The 21,246-nt window shown below is 44.4% G+C and overlaps 1 protein-coding gene across 1 annotated transcript in view; it reads left to right on the plus strand.

The window, feature by feature from the left end:
• PIGZ (phosphatidylinositol glycan anchor biosynthesis class Z (Gwada blood group)) overlaps positions 1 to 20,346 on the plus strand; it is a 35,217-nt gene extending 14,871 nt beyond the window's left edge. Inside the window, exons 4-5 of the mRNA XM_006156816.3 lie at positions 15,115 to 15,326; positions 18,147 to 20,346. Of these exons, the coding sequence (XP_006156878.1) occupies positions 15,115 to 15,326; positions 18,147 to 19,687 (1,753 nt within the window). The 3' untranslated portion in view covers positions 19,688 to 20,346. The remainder of the gene's footprint in view (positions 1 to 15,114; positions 15,327 to 18,146) is intronic.
• The last annotated feature ends 900 nt before the right edge of the window (positions 20,347 to 21,246 follow it).

The raw sequence follows: 21,246 nt of genomic DNA on the forward strand, positions 1-21,246 counted from the left end.
GAGGAGAAGGGATTGCAATGTGGCCATCCTCCCAAGGAGTAATTTCTCATTTTCCCTCTCTGTGTTTCTGCATCTCTCTCTCTGGTGATCACTTATAGCATGTGATAAAAACCTTAAAAAAAAAAAAAAAAGAAGGGAAAGAAACAATATTTGAAGGGACCAGCAGTAATAACTGCTGGAGGGGATGTGGTGAAAGAGGAGCATGCTGGACTCCCATGTAGTTGACCGCGGTTCGAGTCCCAGACCCCTTGGCTTAAACTCACGCTGGGCACGTGTGCGTGCATGCCCAAGATCCCGAGAGGAGAATGGAGGAGAAGGGATTGCGGCGTGGCCATCCCCCCTTGGGGGGGTGATTTTTCGCTTTCTGTCTCTCTGTCTCTGTCTGTCTGGTGAGCACGCGCACGCGCCCTATAGTAAAAACCTCTCCAAAAATAAAATAATAAATAAAGAAACAATATTTGAAAAACCAGAGGGGATTACTTTCTATAAATAAAAAAGAATCTTAATCCATAGGTTTAAGAAACCAAGAAATCCCAACTGTGATAAAGAGAAATGTATACCCAGAATCATCATAATGAAAACACAGAACATAGTACATTAAGTATGAAAATATTAAATAATATACTTTATTTTCTAACACAATAAAAATCAGGTACTTAACTTCCAAACTGCTGCAGAGAAAGGAATGAGAAAAAAAAAATTAGTCAAAAAGAGGGCAAGAAAGGATAGAAAAACAAGCATAGAACAGGCAAGGAAAAAAGAAAACACAAAATAAGATGGTAGAAATAAATATATGAATCACTACACTAAGATATTTCTTTTTGGGGGAGTGGGGGAGAGGTTTTTGCTATAGGGCACGTGCACTCGCCAGAAAGAGCGAGATAGAGAGACAGAAAGTGAGAAATCACCCCCCAGGGGGGATGGCCATGCCACAATCCCTTCTCCTCCATTCTCCTCTTGGAATCTTGGGCATGCACGCACATGTCCCTGGTGTGAGTTCAAGTCGCCGGGTTGGGACTCGAATCGCAGTTGATTACATGGAAGTTCAGCAATGTAGCCATTACGCCAACTGCTGGTCCCACACTAAAATATTTCAAAAGCTGCACTTTATAGGGGAAAAAAAAAAACAAATCTAGCTATTTGCTCTTTTTACTTATTTATTACATTCAATTGCTGTGTATCAGTAAGCATACCAAATGAATTTTACCATCACAAATACACTGCATATCAGTTCAAAGACATTACCATATAATTTTTTTTGCTAATTCAAATAGAAAATTTGTTTTATTTGACTTACATGCAGTACTCTTTTTTTATGTAAATAGCTCTTTTTACTTATTTGTTTTCCCCTTTGATATTTTTCTTTTTTTTTTTTACATTTTATTGATTCACAAAAGATCTTCATCTAAATACTTTCAATAGTAATTGCAGCTGATATAAACATATGTATGAACACATGTCTGACTTTAGGCATCAACCTCAATGAGTAGAATGAACACACTATAAGGTAGCACATAGCTGAGGTATATAGCTTACTGTGCTCATTAAGTAGGTTTTTTTTTTTTTTTGTATAGATTTTTACTTTCATGAAAAGCAGTTTTAGTTCTAATAGAACAAAATAAAAAATGTTAAGAAACATTTGATTAAGACTTAGAGCCAGGAAAAAGGTTAGGATTCTGTTCTAACAGTAGGTAGATATTAAAAACTCAAAACACAGATATGAACAAAGCTAAAATCTAGTAGCAAGTACACTGTAATTTTCTTCAGAAACATTTTTTCTCTGTCTCCATTCTGCCTTTTACCAAAGAGAGGCATAAACTAACTTACTTGTAAAAAAAAAATAAGTTTAGTTTTAATACGGTCTGTCATTTGCACAAAGCTCTGTAAGAATACTAATTGATTTAGTTGACTTTGCTGGGACCTTTTATAAGGAACTTCAGATTAGACTTTTTAAAAAGCCTCCCAAGGCTACTGAGCCAAGTCAGAAACTCACCATCTAATTGTGCCTTTAAGTACCTGTACTTGAAAGTTTGTTGGGCCTATCAGGAAGTGACTATCTTTTTTAAAAATAATTATTATTATTAGTTTATTTCATTTTTTAAGTCATTATTATTATGACGATGATTTTGAAGTTGACCAGAGAGAGACAAAGAGAAAGAAAATGAGAAAGCAAGCTGCCAGGTCCAGAACTGTGGTCAGCCATGTGGGAGTCCAGCCACCTTAACCACCATGCCACCTGCCAGCTCCAGGAATTGACATTCTTTACTTACCTGCCAGGCAGAACTGATTATGATCCCAGACATTCTTTCCAAGAGCTTCTGTTGGCTTTCTTGAGATTTACCTTTGTTTCTTAGTTTTCTGGTCATATCTCTAGATATGACATTCCAGTCAAATCCCTGGCAATAACCAGCATCTCCAATTTCTGATGCAAGGCAACAGATATTATTGAACTTATGCAAATACCCATTCTGTCACAAAATAAGAATGCTCTCAGATATTTTCCAATTCCAGAGGGGTCAGAAAGGGAGAAAAGTTTATGCTTCAATTAAAAAAAAAAAACTAATTAATTGCTGAACCTATCAACAGCTCAAAAGAAGATAAAAATCCTTAAATCTGAAAAACAAACTACAGAAGAAAGTCAGTAATGTTTTAGTCAAAGTCATAAAATTCTATTTCTCCAGTTCATTCTCATGTAATTAATCTTTCTTCTGTTGAATTTGCAGTGTTACTGTGGTCCAATCTCTCCGTTTAAATTCTGGAAGTTAACATTCAACATTATTATTGATATTTCCAGACTTGTCTCCACTATTAAGTTGGCTATTTTCTTTGTTGTTTTTTCTTTTATTTCAGTGTGTCTGTCTTAAGTTTTTCTAGTATAGCACTCCCTTCAGAACTTCTTAAAGAGTTGATCTGGTATTGGTAAATTCTCTCAGGCTTTGTTTATCTGAGAATGTTTTTATCTTTTCCTCCCATATGAAGGATAATCTTGCTGGGTATAGTATTCTTGGTTGAAACTGTTTTTATCAAACACTTTTAATATATTTTCCCATTCTTTCCTTGCTTCCACTGAAAAAGTGGGCAGTCCAATGTTAGCCTGCTGGGATATCCTTTGTAAGTAACTTGACATTTCTCTTATCAATTTTAGTATCTTGTCTTTGTGATTTTGACTAATCTGGCTATGAGGTGCTTTGGAGATTTTCTTGGATTGATTCTGTTTGGGGTCCTTTGTACTTCTTGGGTCTGGATATTTGAATGCCTCTCTAGGTTTGGAAAGTTTTCTTCCAGGATTTCATGGAATAGATTATCAATGCCCTAATTAGTTTCTTCATCCTATGGGATACTGATAATCCGGATGTTTGGGCATTTAATGGCATCTAGTATTTCTCCCATATTATTCTCATTTTTAAAATTGTCTTTTTGGTAATTTTTTTCTAGGTCAGAGGTTTTGTCTTCTACATCTGAGATTTGATCTGCATGATTTAATCTGCTTTTAATACTTTCGAGGGAGACTTTGATTTCCTGTATTACAGCCTTCATCTCTAACAGCTCTGTTTGATTCTTTTTTATGGTATTTCTTCCTTCAAATCATGAAAGGAGCTCCTCACCTCCTGGAACTCATTGTCTTTTTCTCTTGCATCTTCTGGAGTTCATTGTCTCTCTTCTCTTCCATCTCTGTTAGCTTTGCCATTATGAATGTTCTGAATTCTTTATCTAACATTTCCACAAGTTCCATTGTACTGTCTATGGATGAAGGGCTGTTCTTTTCCCTCAGGGAAGAAATATTTTCTTGATTTCTCCTATTTCTTGTGTCTCTGTGATGGTTTCTGGTCATTTAGTGAATTATATGTTTCTTCCTAATTTCTTAGAGTTAAATCTGAGTGTTCAGAGGCATGCAGTAGGAGGTGATCCACAATCTCTCTGCAGTTCCATTTCCCTGATGCTCACCAAGCAACCTGCACTTTTGTCATTGAAACTGGATATTACAAAGACCTCTCATTTTTTTCTAGAGAACAGGCGTGCCTGGGCTGAATTGTGGGGAGTCAACTGAGAGTTCAGAGGTGGGCAGGAGATGAGCCACCTGCTCTCTGCAGCTCTGTTGTTCTCCTTGCTGCTCACTCTGCAATCTTTTCAGATATTTGGCTACTGTGCACCTGGACCTGTCTAGACACTCAATGTGTGAAGGCTGTCTACCTTTTTGGGTCTGGAGGGAGAAGTTGAAGCAGAAAACCTTCAGTTGCCCTAGTCCCTGAAAGGGACAGGATACAGCTCAGAAGTAGAAGCTATTTGCTCTTTATAAGAGACTATAGGGGCCAGCAGGTGGCATAATGTTACATCACTGGACTCCAACATAGTCAACTGTGGTTCGAGTCCCAGACCCAGGGGCTTAAAACTCAAGCCAGGTGCATGTGCATGCATGCCCAAAATCCCGAGAGGAGAGTGGAAGAGAAGAGACTGTGGCATGGTCATGCCCCCTAGGGGGTGATTTTTTGCTTTCTGTCTCTCTGTCTCTCCAGCAAGAAGACACGCTCTCTAGCAAAAATCTCTCTGAAAAACAAAAACAAAAACATACAGAGAGAGAGAGTCTATAAGGGACCAGTAGATGGCATACTGGTTACATCACTAGATTCCAAGATGACTGACCACAGTTCAAGTCTCAGGCCCAGTGGCTTCAAAATCACAACAGGTTCATGTGTATGTGTGTGCCCAAGATCCCAGGAGGAGAATGGAAGAGAAGGGATTACAGCGTGGCCCTCCCCCAGAACGTGATTTCTCACTTTCCCTCTTACTGTCTCTGTCTCTCTCTCTCTCAGGCTCTCTCTCTCTCTGGCAAACGCACATGCCCTATGGCAAAAACCTCTTAAAAACAACAAAAAAGAGACTATAAAAGCATCAATATACAGAAATGTTGAAAGTAGAAGTGTGGAAAATTACATACCAGATAAAAGCTAAATAAAAGAAAGCTTGTACAGCTATACAAATATCAGACAAAAATATATTTTATGGTAAAACATTATTAGAGATAAAAAGTAGCTAAAAATGATCATATTCCATTTTTCAATAAAGTATAATCACCTCAAACTTTTGTAACTGACATAGCCTTAAAAATGAGTTAAAATAGGGGCCGGCAGGTGGTGCGGTGGTTAAGAACGCTGGACTCCCACATGGTTCGAGTCCCGGACTTGGCAGCTTGCTTTCTCTCTCTCTCCCTTTCTCTCTCACTCTCGTTCTGTCCCTCTCTAGTCAAATTAAAATAAACAATTAAATAAAGAATAAAATAATTCTTTTAAAAAATAGTTAAAATCAACAGAATTGCAAGGGAAATTAGAAAGCTCACTACTTGTGAGCTATTTCAGCACACATTTCTGTGACTTATAAAATGAGTAGAATATTAATAAGGGCCCAGCCTCTGTAGTAGTATACCAGCCTGCAGAGCTAGAAGCTGCATGCTGGCCACAGTTCAAGTTCCTGGCCAGGTTGGTCTGAAAGTACATTGGATGTGTGTTCCCATGCCCAGGAGGCTGGCAGTCTGGAAGGCTGGAAGAAGGGGATTGTGGCATGATTGAGACTTATGGAGGGTGCTCCTCTTTCTCTTTCTCTCTCTCTTGTGCATGCATGTGCACTCTATCATATTTTTTAAAAAGAAAATCACTAAGGATATAAAAGACTTGAGGGGCCAGAAGATGGCATGGTGGGTGACTGCACCCACATGGGTGACTGCAGTTTGAGTCCTGGACCTGGTGGCTTGTTTTCTCACTCTCTCACTCTCTCTCTCTCTCTGGTAAGCACATGTGTCCTATAGCAAATTTTAAAAATAATAATAATACTTAAAATTAAATAAATAATCATTTTTAAAAATTAAACAACACAGGGACCAGCAGGTGGCATGGTGGTTAAGGCGTTGGACACTCCCACATGGCCGACCATGGTTTGAGTCCCACACCTGGAGACTTGTTTTCTCACTTTCCCTTTCTCTCTCTGTGTCTCTTTCTGGTCAAATTAAAATAAGTGAATGAGTATATAAAAATAAAGAAAAAATAATTCTTTAAAAAAAGTTAAACAACACAATCAACAAGCTTGGACATATATAAAATTCTACACCAAATAAACATAGAATAATGGTGCTTTCAAGCATCCATGGAATGTCTACAAAAATTAAACATTAAAAATTAATTGACCAGAATATGGATTTGACAGATATCTACAGAGTATTTCATCCAACAATCACAAAATACACATTTTTCTCAGCCCCACATGAAACATTTTTGAAGACTGACCACATGATAGGACAAAAACCAAACTTTTACAAATTCGAAGGTATAGAAACTTTACCAAGTGTCTTTTCCAACCACAATGGAATTGAACTTGAAATCACCTATATAAAGAGTCCTCAAAAATTCACAAACACATGGAAATTAAGCAACCTACTCCTGAATGACTTTACAACTATAGAAGAAATTAAGACTAAAATAAAAAGGTTCATAGAAACCAATGATAATGAACAAACAAGTGTTTATAATCTATGGGACACAGCAAAGCAGTCATAAGAGGCAAGTTCATAGCAATTAGTACACACACACACACACACACACAAAAGCAGAAAGGTGGTAAATAACCTAATGATACAACTCAAGGAACTGGAAAGATGACAAAAACAATTCCAGTAGAAAAGAAGAAAAAGATTTGAGCAGAGATAAATGAAATAGAGAATTAAATAACTCTATAGAAAATAAATTAAACTGGGGGCCGGCAGGTGGCATGGTGGTTAAAGCACTGGACTCCCACATGGCCAACTATGGTTTACATCCCGGACATGGCTTCTTGCTTTCTCACTTTCTCTCTCTCTCTCTCTCTCTCTCTCTCTCTGTCTCTCTCTGGGCAAATTTTAAAAATAATAATAACAAATAAGATAAAATAAAATAATTCTTTTATAAAAAGAAAAGAAATGAAACTCTACAGAAATAAATGAAACCAAAATAAACAAAACTGGCATACCTTTTATTTGACTTTCTTGTCTAATTGCATTAGATTAATCAAGAAGAACAGAGAAAGCAACCAGATCAATCCAATCAATAAGGAAACAGCCGTTGTTACAATAGATATAACAGAAATACAAAATATCATCAGAGAATACTATGAGCGACTATATGCCAACAAACAAAAAACCTAGATGAGATAGACAAATTTCTGGACACGTGTTGCTTACCAAGATTGAACCAGGAAGAACTAGAAAGTCTGAATGGACCCATAGCAAACAATGACATTCAATGAGTAATAGTAAATAGTGTCCCAATAAGGAAAAGTCCAGGTCCTGATGGCTTTACTTCTGAATTACACAAAATCTTTAAAGAAGAACTAACCCCATTCTCCTTAAACTACCACTAAAAATTCAAAAGGAAGAAACCCTCTCGAATTCATTCTGTGAAGCCTCCATCTTCTTAATTCCAAAACCAGACACGGACATGACAAAAAAAGAAAACTTCAGGCCCATATCCCTGATGAATATGGGTGCAAAAATTCTCAACAAGGTACTAGCAAATCATATTCAACAACATATTAAAAAGATTATACATCATTTCCAACTAGGCTTTATTCCAGGGATGCAAGGATGGTTCAATATATGCAAAACAATAGATGTAACACATCACATTAACAAAAGGAAAGATAAAAACCATATCATATCAATTGATGCAGAAAAAGCATTTGATAAAATACAACATCCCATGATGATTAAGACTCTCAGCAAAATCGACATAGAAAGGACATTACTCAACACACTAAAAGCCATCTATGAAAAATCCATAGCTAACATCATACTGAGTGGGGAAAGGCTGAAAGCTTTTCCACCAAAAACTGGAACAAGATAAGGCTGCCCACTTTATCCACTCCTTTTTAAAATAGTACTGGAAGTTTTAGCCAATGCAATTAGACAAGTGAGTCAAATAAAAGTCATTCAAATAGGAAATGAAGAAGTTAAATTAGCTCTATTTGCAGATGATATGATTCTATACATAGAAAATCCAAAAGAGTTCATAAAAAAAAAACTACTGGAAGTGATGAATGAATATAGTAAAGTACCAGGATACAAAATCAACATATAAAAATCTATAGCATTTTTATACACAAACAATGAACAAACAGACAGAATTGAAGAAATAAATTCCATTTACAATAGCCACAAAACCAATACGGTATCTTGGAATAAACTTTACTAAAGACGTCAAAGATCTCTACAAGAAAAACTATAAAACACTAGAAAAAGAATTTAAAAGGATACAAAAAAAGTGGGGAAACATCCCATGTTCCTGGATTGAACAAATTAATATAATCAAGATGTATATCCTACCCAAATTAATCTACAAATTTAATGCAATCGCAATCAAAATATCAGATATATTCCTCACAGAAAGAGGGAATAAATTACAAAATTTGTCTGCGGAACCAGCAGTTAGCGTAATGGCTATGTCGCTGGACTCCCACGTAGTCAACCGTGGTTCAAGTCCCGGACCCGGTGGCTTAAAACTCACGCCGGGCGCGTGTGCGTGCGTGCCCAAGATCCCGAGAGGAGAATGGAGGAGAAGGGATTGCGGCGTGACCATCCCCCCTGGGGGGTGATTTCTCGCTTTCTGTCTCTCTGTCTCTCTCTGTCTGTCTGGCGAGCGCACGCGCCCTACAGTGAAAATCTCTCAAAAAAATAAAAATTTGTCCGGATGCATAAAAGGTCCCGTATAGCCAAAGCAATACTGTGCAAAGGAATAAAATAGGCATCTCATTTACTGACTTCAAAACATATTACAGGGAACCAGCAGTTAGCGTACTGGCTATGTTGCTGGACTCCCACATAGTCGATCGCGGTTCACTTCCCGGACCTGGTGGCTCAAAACTCACGCCGGGCGTGTGTGCGTGCATGCCCAAGATCCTGAGCGGAGAATGGAGAAGAAGGGATTGTGGTGAGACCATCCCCCCTGGGGGGTGATTTCTCACTTTCTATCTCTAATGTCTCTCTCTGTCTGTCTGGCAAGCACATGCGCCCTATAGTGAAACTCTACCCCCCCAAAAAAAACATATTACAAAGCTGTAATAATTAAAACAGCATGGAATTGACACATTAAACAGACAGGTAGACCAATTGAACAGAATTGAGATTCCCCAAATTAACCCCAAAACATACAGCCAACTCATCCTTGACAAAGGGCACAAGACAATCCAGTGGGGAAAAACAATCTCTTCAGCAAATGGTGCTGGGTAAACTAGATATCCACCTGCAGAAGAATGAGACTGGATCCTTATCTCTCACCACTAACAAAAATTAACTCAAAATGCATTGAGGATCTAAACAAAAACTCTCAGACTATAAAAATACTTGTGGAGGGGCCAGCAAGTGGCGTGGTAGCTAAAGGGGTGGACCGTGGTTCGAGTCCCAGACCTGGCAGCTTGCTCGCTCGCTCTCTCTCTCTCTCTCTCTCTGGTCAAAATTGAAAAATAATGATAATAAATAAATTATTCTGTTAAAAAAAAAAAAAGGACTGGTGGAAAACACAGAAAAAATTCTTGGAGACCTTGGAGTAGGCAAAGACCTCTTAAAGAAGACCTCCAAAGCACAGGCAATAGTCCCAAAAATAGACAAATAAGACCATATAAGGCTGAGAAGCTTCTGCAAAGCCAAAGAAACAATAAGTAGAGTGAGAAGACAGCTCTCAGAGTGGGAGAACATAGTTGCAAACTATACCTCAGATAAGGGACTGCTAACCAGAATATACAGGGAACTCAAGCAGCTTATACACAAAAAAAAACAATCCAATTAAAAGATGAAAAACTGAATTGAACAGACAATTCTCTGAAAAAGACATACGAATGGCCCAAAAGCATATGAAAACGTGCTTGATGTCTCTTACCACAAAGGAAATTCAAATTAAAACCACAATGAGATACCACTTAGCCCCAGACAGAATGGCTAAAATTAAAAATAATAATAATAATGATATGTGCTGGCGAGGATGTGGTGAAAAGGAAACTCTTCTACACTGTTGGTGGGAATGCAAATTAGTACAGACACTTTGGAGAATGATACGGAGATTCCTCAGAAACCTACAAATAGAACTACCATGCGACCCAGTAATTCCATCTTTAGGTCTTTACCCAAAGGAAAGAAAAACCTTTGGTCAAAAAAACACTTGCACACTCACATTTATTGCAGCATTATTTGTAATTGTTAGGACATGGAATCAATCCAAATGTCCAAAAATAGATGATGGGATTGAAAAATGTGGCATACACACTCTATGGAATACTACTAAGACATAAAAAAAAAAAAAAATGAGCCCCTGACATTTGATACATAGGGGACCAATATGGAAGAATGGTTGGTATGTGGGAAAGTAAGAACAGGGGTAATATGGGGTGGTAATGTGTATGTGGGAAAGTGGGAAAGTAAGAACAGGGGTAATATGGGGTGGTAATGGAAGGAGGGAAGGGAACAGGGGAGGGAAAAAAAAGTACATTTAATTCACAAACAAAAAAATGAAAAGCTATTTGCTGAAGATAATGTATATAGTAATATCTTCATCTAAAACTGATATGGTATTCATGCTGGAAAAAGCAATGTTGTACACTGTAAAGGTAATTGTGATTAAATGTAAAATAAAATAAAACTATTAAAAAATTAATTGGCCAGGGCCAGCAGAAGGAGTAGAGATTCAGGTGGCTAGATCCCACATGGTTGTGCAGTTCAAGACCTGGACCCAGAAGCTTGAAAAACACACCTTGTACATGTGCGTGTGTACCCAAAATCTGGAGAGGAGAATAAAAGAGGAGGGATTTCAGTGTGGCCATCCTCCCTGGAGAGTGATTTCTCTCTCTCTCTCTCTCTCTCTGCCTCTTTCCATGAGCACACACACCCTATAGCAAACAAATCATAACAAAAAAATTAGTGGACCAGGGGCCAGCAGGTACCTGGGAGGTTAAGGCAGCTGGATCCCACATGGCTGACTGAGTACTTAGAGTCTTGAACTGTTGCTTGAAAAACTCATAGGCAGGGAACCAGCAGTTAGCATAATGGCTATGTCACTGGACTCCCATGTAGTCAACCGCGGATTGAGTCCTGGGCCCGGTGGCTTAAACTCACTCCAGGCACATGTGCATGCGTGCCCAAGATCCCAAGAGGAGAACGGAGGAGAAGGGATTGCAGCATGGCCAACACCCTGGGGGGTGATTTCTTGCTTTCTGTCTCTCTGTCTCTCTCTGTCTTTCTGGCGAGCACATGCACCCTATAGCAAAAACCTCTCCAAGAAAAAAGAAAAACACACAGGGAATGTGTGTGTGTGTGGGTGTGTTTGTGTGTGCGTGTGTGCGTGTGCGTGCGTGAATGCATGCACATCCCCAAAATCCCGAGAGGAGAATGAAGGAGAAGAAATGCAGTATGGGCATCCTCCTCCGTGGAGTGATTTCTCACTCCCCTTCCTCTGTCTTTCTTCAGCAAGCACATACACCCCTACAGCAAAAACAAATCATACACACACACAAACTCAAAAAAATAATTAATGGGCCAGCTCTATGGCCTGGCGGTTGAGGCAGACAGATCCATATGGTCAACCATGTAGCTGGAATCTCAGTCCCAGTGGTTTAAAAAAACACGTAGGGGTGGAGACAATAGGTGGGGGTGGGGCAGCCAATATGTGGCATAGTGGATACAGCGCAGGACTCCCACATGGGCAACCACAGTTCGAGTCCCAGATCCGGGGGCTTGAAACACTCTGGATATGTGTGCATGTGTGCCCAAAATCCCAAGAGGAGAATAGAGAAGAGATTGTAGCATGGCCATTCTTCCTGGAGGGTTATTTCTCACTTTTCTTCTCACTGTCTGTCTCTCCAGCTAGCACACACACCCTATGGCAAAAATCTTTTTAAAAAATTAAATTAAAGGGGCCAGCAAGTGGCATGGTGGTTAAGGGTGCTGGACTCCCACATGGCTGACCACGGTTCAAGTCTCGGACCTGGTGGCTTGCTTTCTCACTTCCTCTCTCTCTCTCTCTCTCTCTCTGATCAGACTGGAAAATAACAATGATAATAATAATAAATAAAGTTAAATTTTAATTAAATTAAAAAAATTTTGCATCATTTTCCATCCCAGCACTGAGTTTGACCTCATCTTCGTTTAAAACTGTTTAATCAAAAAATAATAACTATAGGGGCTGGCAGGTGGCGTGGTGGCTAAGGTTAAGGACGGTTAAGGTGGTTAAGGACACTGGACTCCCACTTGGTTTGAAACCCGGACCTGGCGGCTTACTTTCTCACTTCCCCTCTCTCTCTCTTTCACTCTGTCCCTCTCTAGTCAAATTAAAAACAAATGGATAAACAAAGTTAAATAAAATAATTCTGGGGAAAAATAATAGTAATTGCAAATATTTAGGGGGATAAAATGCAATGTTTTGATATATGTGTACATTCTTGGCCTCATCTTCTACTGACTACTCTATTTTTTTTTTTTTTTTGGCTTTAGGGCACATGGACTCGCCAGACAGAGAGAGACAGAGAGACAGAAAGCGGCGAGAAATCACCCCCCAGGGGGATGGCCATACCGCAATCCCTTCTCCTCCATTCTCCTCTCGGGATCTTGGGCACGTACGCACACGCACCCGGCGTGAGTTTTAAGCCACCGGGTCCGGGACACGAACCATGGTCGACTACATGGGAGTCCAGCGACATAGCCATTACGCTAACTGCTGGTCCCGACAACTCTACTCTAAATGTCAGGATAGTCGCTGACTCTGAAGAAATAATCTGCACAATTCAGTTCAAGCAGAGGCAGCAAAACTTGTTTGTAAGCTCTAAAAGGTTTTGGTGAGGGGCCAGCCCTGGAGCCTGGTGGCTAAGGGAGCTGGATTCTGTTCATACATGGTGCAGTGTGCATCCCGGCCCAGCTGGCTTGAAAAACATTTATGTGGCCCAAATCCCAACAGGATGAAGAGACTGAGACGGGACTGCAGCATGACCATCCCCCACGGGGGTGCTCGCCACCATCCCTCTCTCTCTGGTGACCACATGTACCTCTGGTAGTTCACTTAAAAATTAGAAAAAGAATTTAGTGAGCATCAAGAGCCTAGATCTGCGAGGTTCTACTCTGTTGCTTCACCTCCCTTGCATCTTCTCCGGCTGCCGAGACAGCGTCACTCCTGAGAGCAGCAGCTACTTAGCGTCAGGCTTTAAAACATCGAAGTCACAGGGGCCAGCAGGTGGCGTGGAGGTTAAGGGCACTAGACTTCCACATGGCTGACCTCAGTTTGAGTCCTGGACCTCGTGCTTGCTTTCTCACTTTCCTTCTCCCTCTCTCCCTCTCTGGGAAATTAAAATAAGTAAGTAAATAAAGCTGAATAAAATAATTTTAAAAAAATATCGAAGTCACTGAGAGAGGCAAGGTCACTGTTCCTGGAGAAGTGATTAACCGGTGTCTAACTCGTCTTCCTGCCCACTGGAGAGGTTAGTGGTGTCGACTAGCTCAGCATTAACGGGCTCAGATTCACATGGACCTGAGGGCTGAGGGAGGCCCAGTTCTCCTCCGAGGAACTTACCCATGTTCCCATCACCTTCCAGAAGGTTCCGGCTGCGTGAGAGTCAGAGGGAGTGGCTGGAGACACTGGTTGAGTGAAGTGCATTTTTTCAGAAAAACAGGTAGAAGACATTGAGGTTCCCCAATTTTCAGAACTGCAAAAAGCAGCCTTGCGTGCTGGCCTGCAGACCGGTGACGATGAGCAGGACAGGGTCGTAAGGCCCAGAGCTGGAGGGGTCCCTACTCCCACATGCAAATGTCACTTTTTGGAAATGCCGTATTTGGACACTTAATAAAATGGCATATTAGCAAATACCACATTGAGCAGGTGTTATATTTAGACACAGTATTAGTCAGTGTTCTTAAAAAAAAAAAAAAAAAAAAAAAACAAATAACAGAACCAATAGAGAATGTATTATTACAGGAATCAGCACACGCAGTTACGGAGGCTGCAGAGTCCCACACTGGCCACCATTGAACTGGAGGCCCAGGAAGGCCTGTGGTTTACTCAGTCGGAGTGCAACCCTGCGAACAGGGGAGCTTGTGGGCTAACTCCCAGTCCTCGTCCAAAGGCCTGAGACCTGCGGGGCCCTGCGGGGAGCAGGGTCAGCCCCACAGTTTGAACTCCAGGTGTGAGGGCAGGAGGTGGGTGTCTCAACTCAGGAGCAGAGGACACGCCTGTCCTTCCTCTGCCTTCCCGTCCTATCCGGGACCTCAAAAGACTGGATGACGCACGCCCACCCACCCACACCGCTGCAGGCTTCTTTACTCAGTCTGTCGGTTAAATGCGAATCTCTTTCTGAAAACCCCTCCCAGACACTCCCAGAAATACAGTCTTTTTCTTTTCTTTTCTTTTGGAGAGGTTTTTGCTACAGGGCGTGTGCGCTCGCCAGAAAGACAGAGGCAGAGAGACAGAAAGCGAGAAATCACCCCCCAGAGGGGATGGACACGCTGCAATCCCTTCTCCTCCATTCTCCTCTCGGGATCTTGGGCACACATGCACGTGCACGTGCACCCGGTGTGAGTTCCACTGGGTCCGGGACTCAAACTGCAGTCGACTACATGGGAGTCCAGCGACATAGCCATTACGCTAACTGCTGGTCCCTCCCAGAAATACAGTCTTACCAGTTATCTGGGCATCTCTTTTTTTCCTTCTTTAAATTTGCTGGGGGGGGCATGCGCGCCCCGAAGAGACAGAGAGAGGAAAAGCAAGAAAGTCTCTGTAGGGAATGGTCCTGCGCATTCCTTTCCTCTCCATTTCTCCCTTCTTTGGGGACTCTGGGCACACACATGTGCCTGGCATGTTTTCCAAGCCACTGGGTCTGAGACTTGAACCACACTCTCAGTCATATGGGATGCAGCCCATTTGACCACCAAGCCATGGGCTGACCCACTATTATCTTATCATTTTGATGGTATGTATTGGGTTGTCGGGAAAATCATGATGTATTTTTCTGGTTTTCTATGCAAAAAAATCCTTGACTTTTCCAAGGATCCATAGAGTAGATGCAGTCTGATGTCCAGACAGTTGAATTTACATCACAGTAACTAACAAATGCTACCCTCAACAGATCAACAGATGCAGACCTGTGGACCCCGGGCATCCACAGCAGCGGGGAAGTTGCTCCAGGCTCCGGCACAGGGTCTTGGCCACTCTTTGACCTGAGGATGACGGCCAGGCTCTGGGGTGGCCTCGGCCTGCTGCGCGTGCTGTGGTGCCTCCTTCCGCAGACAGGCTACGTGCACCCGGATGAGTTCTTCCAGTCCCCTGAGGTCATGGCAGGTAAAGCCCCCACCTGTGCTAAGATCCGCTGCAGCAGGGTCTGGGGGAGGACTGCCTGGATACTTAAAGTGGGGAGGAGCCTGTCTGTGCAGGTGAGCGGTAAATCACAGCAAAGGAGCAGCCTCTGCGGGACGAGAACCCGGGAGTGGGGACTTCACCTCTCCACCCAGAATGGTGATGCTGGCCTTCTGGGGGATACTAATAAAACACTAGTCATTTTGATGTTTTTCTGCGTGGACCAACAGTCCGGTCATTCAAAATGAGAACTGTGTTGGGCCTGTCAGTGGGACAGTTTTAGAGCTGAGCTTTCCCAGTGACTGGGGAAGCTTACAGAGAGCTTGGAGATGCAACAATGCGATTTCTTCTTCTGTAGATTCAAGTGCAGGGTGAGGGAACTCAGATGTGGGACACTGGCTTGTGGGAACTTATCTCCTCCGTGGTGTAGAACACATCATGAAGATGGTTGCCAAGAGCTCTGAGGGTTTTTAGATGCCGTGGGCATATGGTTTCCTCCTCGTGGTTCAAAATGGCCACTTGAGCACCAGCCAGCAAGTCTAAAACCAAATCTTTTCAGCCAACGGAGAAGATGGGTACGCCCACTCTCAATAAGGTCCTATTTCGAAAATCATGTACTTTTCGCTCATCTCCATCACACTGGCCAGAGTGTATCACATGAGCACACCTGCCCGGCAAGGGGGGCTGAGAAATGTCACCTTTATATCTGACCAGCTGTCAGTTAAGTAAGACTAAGCAGGGAGAGTAGACACTGGGGAGACATCCATCTATCTCTGCCATAGGGCTCAATAGGTAGATTCGTTTTGTAAGTTAACAATTCAGTCTTTTCCCACTTTTTTTAAAGAATTATTTTATTTTTAACTTTATTTATCATTATTATTATTATTCTCCACTTTGATCAGAGCGAGACAGAGAGGGAAACTGAGAAAGCCAGCCACCAGGTCCAGGACTCAAACTGCTATTGGCCACGTGGGAGTCCAGTGCCTTTAACCACCAAGCCACCTGCCAGCCCCCATTCACACACGTTTTTTAAACGAGCCAGTGAAAAGCAGCCCGACGGAATGGATCCCAGATCTTCAGTCCCCTGCCCGCTTCCGGCACAGACAAAATGACAACGCTAGAGGAATAAGTAGCAAAAACAAAGAGCCCGAGTAACTCCCCAGGCCACACTGCCGGCCCGAAGTGACCAAGGGGTTACCAAGCATGATGTGCTGTGGACAGTGGGCTGAGAGGAGGTACAAAACAGTCTGTCACCTGAGCCCCACCACAGTTCAGGGACATGGGGACACTGGCTCACAGGTAAGCCCCAGGTGGAAGGTTGGTTTGTTTTTTTCCAAACTTATATAAGTACTACTTAGTTTTCTTTAAAAAAAAAAAAAAAAAATCAGTACCAGCATAGGGTGTAGTGGTTACACCGCTGGATTCCCACAGGCCAACCACGGTTCAAGTCCTGGACCTGGAGGCTTGAAACTCAACTGGGCATGTGAGAGTGTGTGCCCAAAATCCTGAGAGGAGAATGGAAAGAAGGGATTGCGGCGTGGCCATCCCCCCACGGGGTGATTTCTCGCTTTCTGTCTCTCTGTCTCTCTGGTGAGTACACATGCCCTATAGCAAAAATCTCTCTAAAAAAATGTATCATAAACAAAACTAAAGTCATCTCTGGCCATAGGCCTGATTGTGCGTCCCCTACCCCCATCTCACACCTGTCTCCTAGATAACAGAGGTAAGTTTCTGTGCTGACTTTCGAGATCTTAGAACTCTGGGAGGAGAAACAGGGTTCCCCTGCTGCTCCCCACTCATCCTTTCCAAGCACATCATCACCACGACTCCCCGGCATGGCACCTCCTGCTCTCCTTTCAAAGCGGGGCCTTGGCCCCACAGGCCTCTCCTATATTCAGCTCTTTTGCTGCATGGCAAATACCACACCCTGCGGCTTCAAACTGTGCCCATTTGTAAGAAAACAGTGCCGGAGCTCCCACGTCCAGCACGAGCTCTCCCACTCAGGGCACCACAAGGTTCAAAGAGTGGGCTGCGCTGATCTCTTGTCCTGAAGCTCTGAAGAACAACCTGCTTCTAACCTCATCTTGTTGTTAGCAGGATTTCATTCATTTTGGCAGAGACTACAGTTCAGCCATTTCTTGCCCTCAACCTCTGGAGGCCACCCACATTTCTTGCCAAGGACCCCTCCCATTTTTATGCTAGCAGTGGCATAGCAAATCTTCCTCATGATCTGAATCTCTGATGGCCTTTTCTGTGTCTGCCAGAGAGAACGCTCTACTATTAAAGGGCTGGTGGAGGTCCAGCAGTTGGCATAATGGCTATATCGCTGGAGTCTCATGTAGTCGACTGTGGTTCAAGTCCTGGACCCGGTGGCTTAAACTCACTCTGGGCACATGTGTGTGCATGCCCAAGATCCAGAGAGGAAAATGGAGAAGGGATTGCAGCGTGGCCGACCCCCCGGAGGGTGATTTCTGGCTTTCTGTCTCTCTGTCTCTGTTTTTCTAGCGAGTGGACATGCCCTGTAGCAAAAAACAACAACAACAACAACAAAAAAAAAAAACTAAAGAAGAAAATGAAAGGAAGGAAGGAAGGGCTGGTGGGATTGGGTCAGGCCCACCTAATAAGCTCCCAATTTATACCCAGAGCTCCCACAAAGCATAATCCCAGGGATAGGTCCCTCCTGGGCAGTCCCAGAGACCATGCGGGGCATGCACACCATGGGTGGAAAGCTCTGGGAGCCATCTAGAATGCACCCCCCCAGACCTCTGAGCTGCCATGGGCTCACCTCTGCCTCTCTCTCTGCAGAGGACGTCCTGGGCATGCAGGCCGCACGGCCCTGGGAGTTTTACCCCAGCAGCTCCTGCCGCACAGTGGTCTTCCCGCTGCTGACCTCAGGCTCTGCCTTCTGGTTGCTCAGGCTCTGGGAGCAGTGGGGGCTGCGGCCTGGCCTGGTGAGTGGCTACACGCTGCTGGTGGGGCCCCGACTCCTCCTCACCGCCCTCTCCTTTGCCCTGGATGGGGCTGTGTACCACCTGGCCCCACTGTGGGGGGCAGACCGCTGGAATGCTCTGGTCCTGCTATCTGGCTCCTATGTCACCCTGGTCTTCTACACAAGGACCTTCTCCAATGCCATCGAGGGACTGCTCTTCGCGTGGCTGCTGGTGCTGGTGTCTCCCCATGTACTGTGGAACCCCCCATCAAAGAAGCCTGCTCCTAGCCCATGGTGGCACAACTGGCTTCTGGGGGGCATCGTGGCAGCTGGCTTCTTCAACCGGCCCACATTTCTGGCCTTTGCTCTGGTGCCTCTCTTCGTCTGGGGCATTCACAGAGCCATAAACCCTGGCTTTAAGGCCCTGATCCAGGAGGCCCTGGGGCTGCTCCCAGGTGCGGCCCTCACAGCAGTGGTGTTTGTAGCCTCAGACAGCTGGTACTTCTCCAGCCCCTCTGGATCCAGGACCCTTGTCGTCACACCTGTCAACTTCTTGCACTACAACCTGGATCCCCAAAACCTGGCAAGGCATGGCACGCACATGAGACTCACTCACCTGGCGGTCAATGGCTTCCTGCTCTTTGGGGCGCTGCACGCCCAGGCCCTGCAGGCTGCATGGCAACAGCTGCAAGGCTGCCTCCAGGCCTTCGCACAGACAGGCCTCCTGCGAGCACTGGCTGACCGAGGCCCGCTGCCCAGCCCCAGGCTGTACCTTCTGCTCCTCTACTTCACACCCCTGGCCCTGCTATCTGCCTTTGAGCACCAGGAGGCGCGGTTCCTGATTCCCCTTTTGGTCCCCCTCATCCTGCTTTGTAGCCCACGGACCCAGCCTGTGCCCTGGAAGGGCACCATTGTCCTCTTCAATGTCCTGGGGGCCGTCTTCTTTGGCTGCCTGCATCAAGGGGGCCTGGTGCCTGGCCTAGGGTACCTGGAGCAGGTGGTCCATGCACCTGCGCCCCACAACGCGCCCACTCGCTACACCCTCGTCTTCACTCACACCTACATGCCCCCCCGGCACCTGCTTCATCTTCCAGGCCTGGGGTCACCTGTGGAGGTGGTAGACCTGGGAGGGACTGAGGACTGGGTCCTGTGCCGAGCCCTGAACGGCTTCATCAAACAGCCAGCTTGCCAAGCGGCCAGCGGACCACGGCTCTGCCGTCTCTTTGTGGTGACCCCTGGTACCACCAGGCACACCGTGGAGAAGTGCAGCTTCCCGCTCAAGAACGAGACGCTTCTATTTCCCCACTTGACCTTGGAGGACCCACCGGCCCTGTCCTCCCTGCTGAGCAGGGCGTGGAGGGCCCACCTCAGCCTTCACATCATTGAGCTGGCGGAGAAGCCTAGCGGTGTGATGTAGCCACTTCCCATGATCCAGCTGTGATGGTGCCACTCACCTTCTACATGGGTCGCTGGGCAAGGATGCTGGGGCAGAGCCCTTGTCCTCCTTCGTGGTCCCACTGCTGCCTCTCCTGCACACAGCTGTTGGCTGTTCTGCCTTCTAAGCAAGCTGGCACGCTTTTCCCTGAGACCAAAGATCTGACCAATCATGGTCCCGATGCCAAGGTCCCCAAAGAATCCTGGTGTAACTGAAGGCACCTGTCTGCTCTTGCCCTATTCCTTCCAGTCACTGTGATTTAAATATATAATAGCATCTAGCTGCAAAAAAAGATGACATGTTGCTGATGACATTCCTGAATGATCTCTCCCAAACTTCCCAGGATGCCCAACCTCTGTCATGACAACCCGTTGGCTTCCTAAGACCAGTCTGACATTCCAGGTATGCAGAAGAGAGTGATGAGGTAGAGAACTGGTGCTGGCTAGACCAGCCCGTCTCTGACCCACGTGCAGTGTGATCTCGGGAACACCCCCTCACTGGCCCAGCCATCTTCTTGTTCACAGTGCATCATAAATCTCGGAGGCAGCAGCTGCAGCTGCCAATGACCACATAATTCCCAGAGTCCACAGCTCATGTCCCCTGGCTCAACAGGCATGCCCCTCACAAAGCTCTTTAAGCACAGAAGTGGGAGCAGTGGTGTACTTAATGGCGACACTGTGGTGCACGTCTCTGTATTTGGCGATTACTAAACCAAACCATTCTGAATTTTCTCTCGCCCACTTTCTTCTACTTCTGTCCCTGAGAGGTGGTGGGAGACTTGTCCTCCAATTCTTACCTAGCCTTGAAGACTTCTCTCAGCTCAGGGAGCCCAGAGGTTCTCCCTTGTTAGCAATGCCATGTGTACTAGGCTCTCCACCTGCCCCAGTGGGAACAGAGACATGCAGAGGTCCTAGACTCTATCAGCCTGTCCCAATGGAGACAAAAAATACACAATGCTCAGTCAGCACCTAGTTACCAGCCTAAAAGCTTTTCCTGTGTCTTCGAGTTTTCTAGGTTGCATGATTAACTGAGTGGCCTAATTAGAAGTGACAGAAAATTGGCCTCTAATGACAGCACAGTTCTGTGTGTAATGGATCTCCCAATTATAGATCCATTAGCATGTCTTAACTTGTATCCCTGATCCTCTAAAATGGGGAGCAGGACTTCCACATGAGGCAGCAACAGTCCTTTTATTTTTTTCTCCAAATGCTAGAGAACTCTTGCACAAGAGAAGAAAGAGAAAAGAATCCCTCCTCGGGGCCTGGTCATGATACAATCCTTTTCCTTCCAGTTCTCCACTCCCTCAGGATACTAGGCATTCCTATGTGCCAAGCGTGTTTTTTGTTTTTTAAGCCACAGGGGGCTGGTACTCCAACCTTGGCTGGACACATGGGACCTGCCTCCTCTGCATAGCACTTAACTGCTACACTGGGGTAGAGGCAGGGGCTAGCCTGGCAGTAGTTTTAATACCTGGTGGTGGTGAAGAAAGGCAAGCATTGAAGGCCAGGGCAAAAGCTGCAGTTTTGATTAAGGACTTCCAC

This window comes from Tupaia chinensis, unplaced genomic scaffold, assembly GCF_000334495.1.
Source record: "Tupaia chinensis unplaced genomic scaffold, TupChi_1.0 Scaffold000515_1, whole genome shotgun sequence".
Taxonomy (NCBI): domain Eukaryota; kingdom Metazoa; phylum Chordata; class Mammalia; order Scandentia; family Tupaiidae; genus Tupaia; species Tupaia belangeri.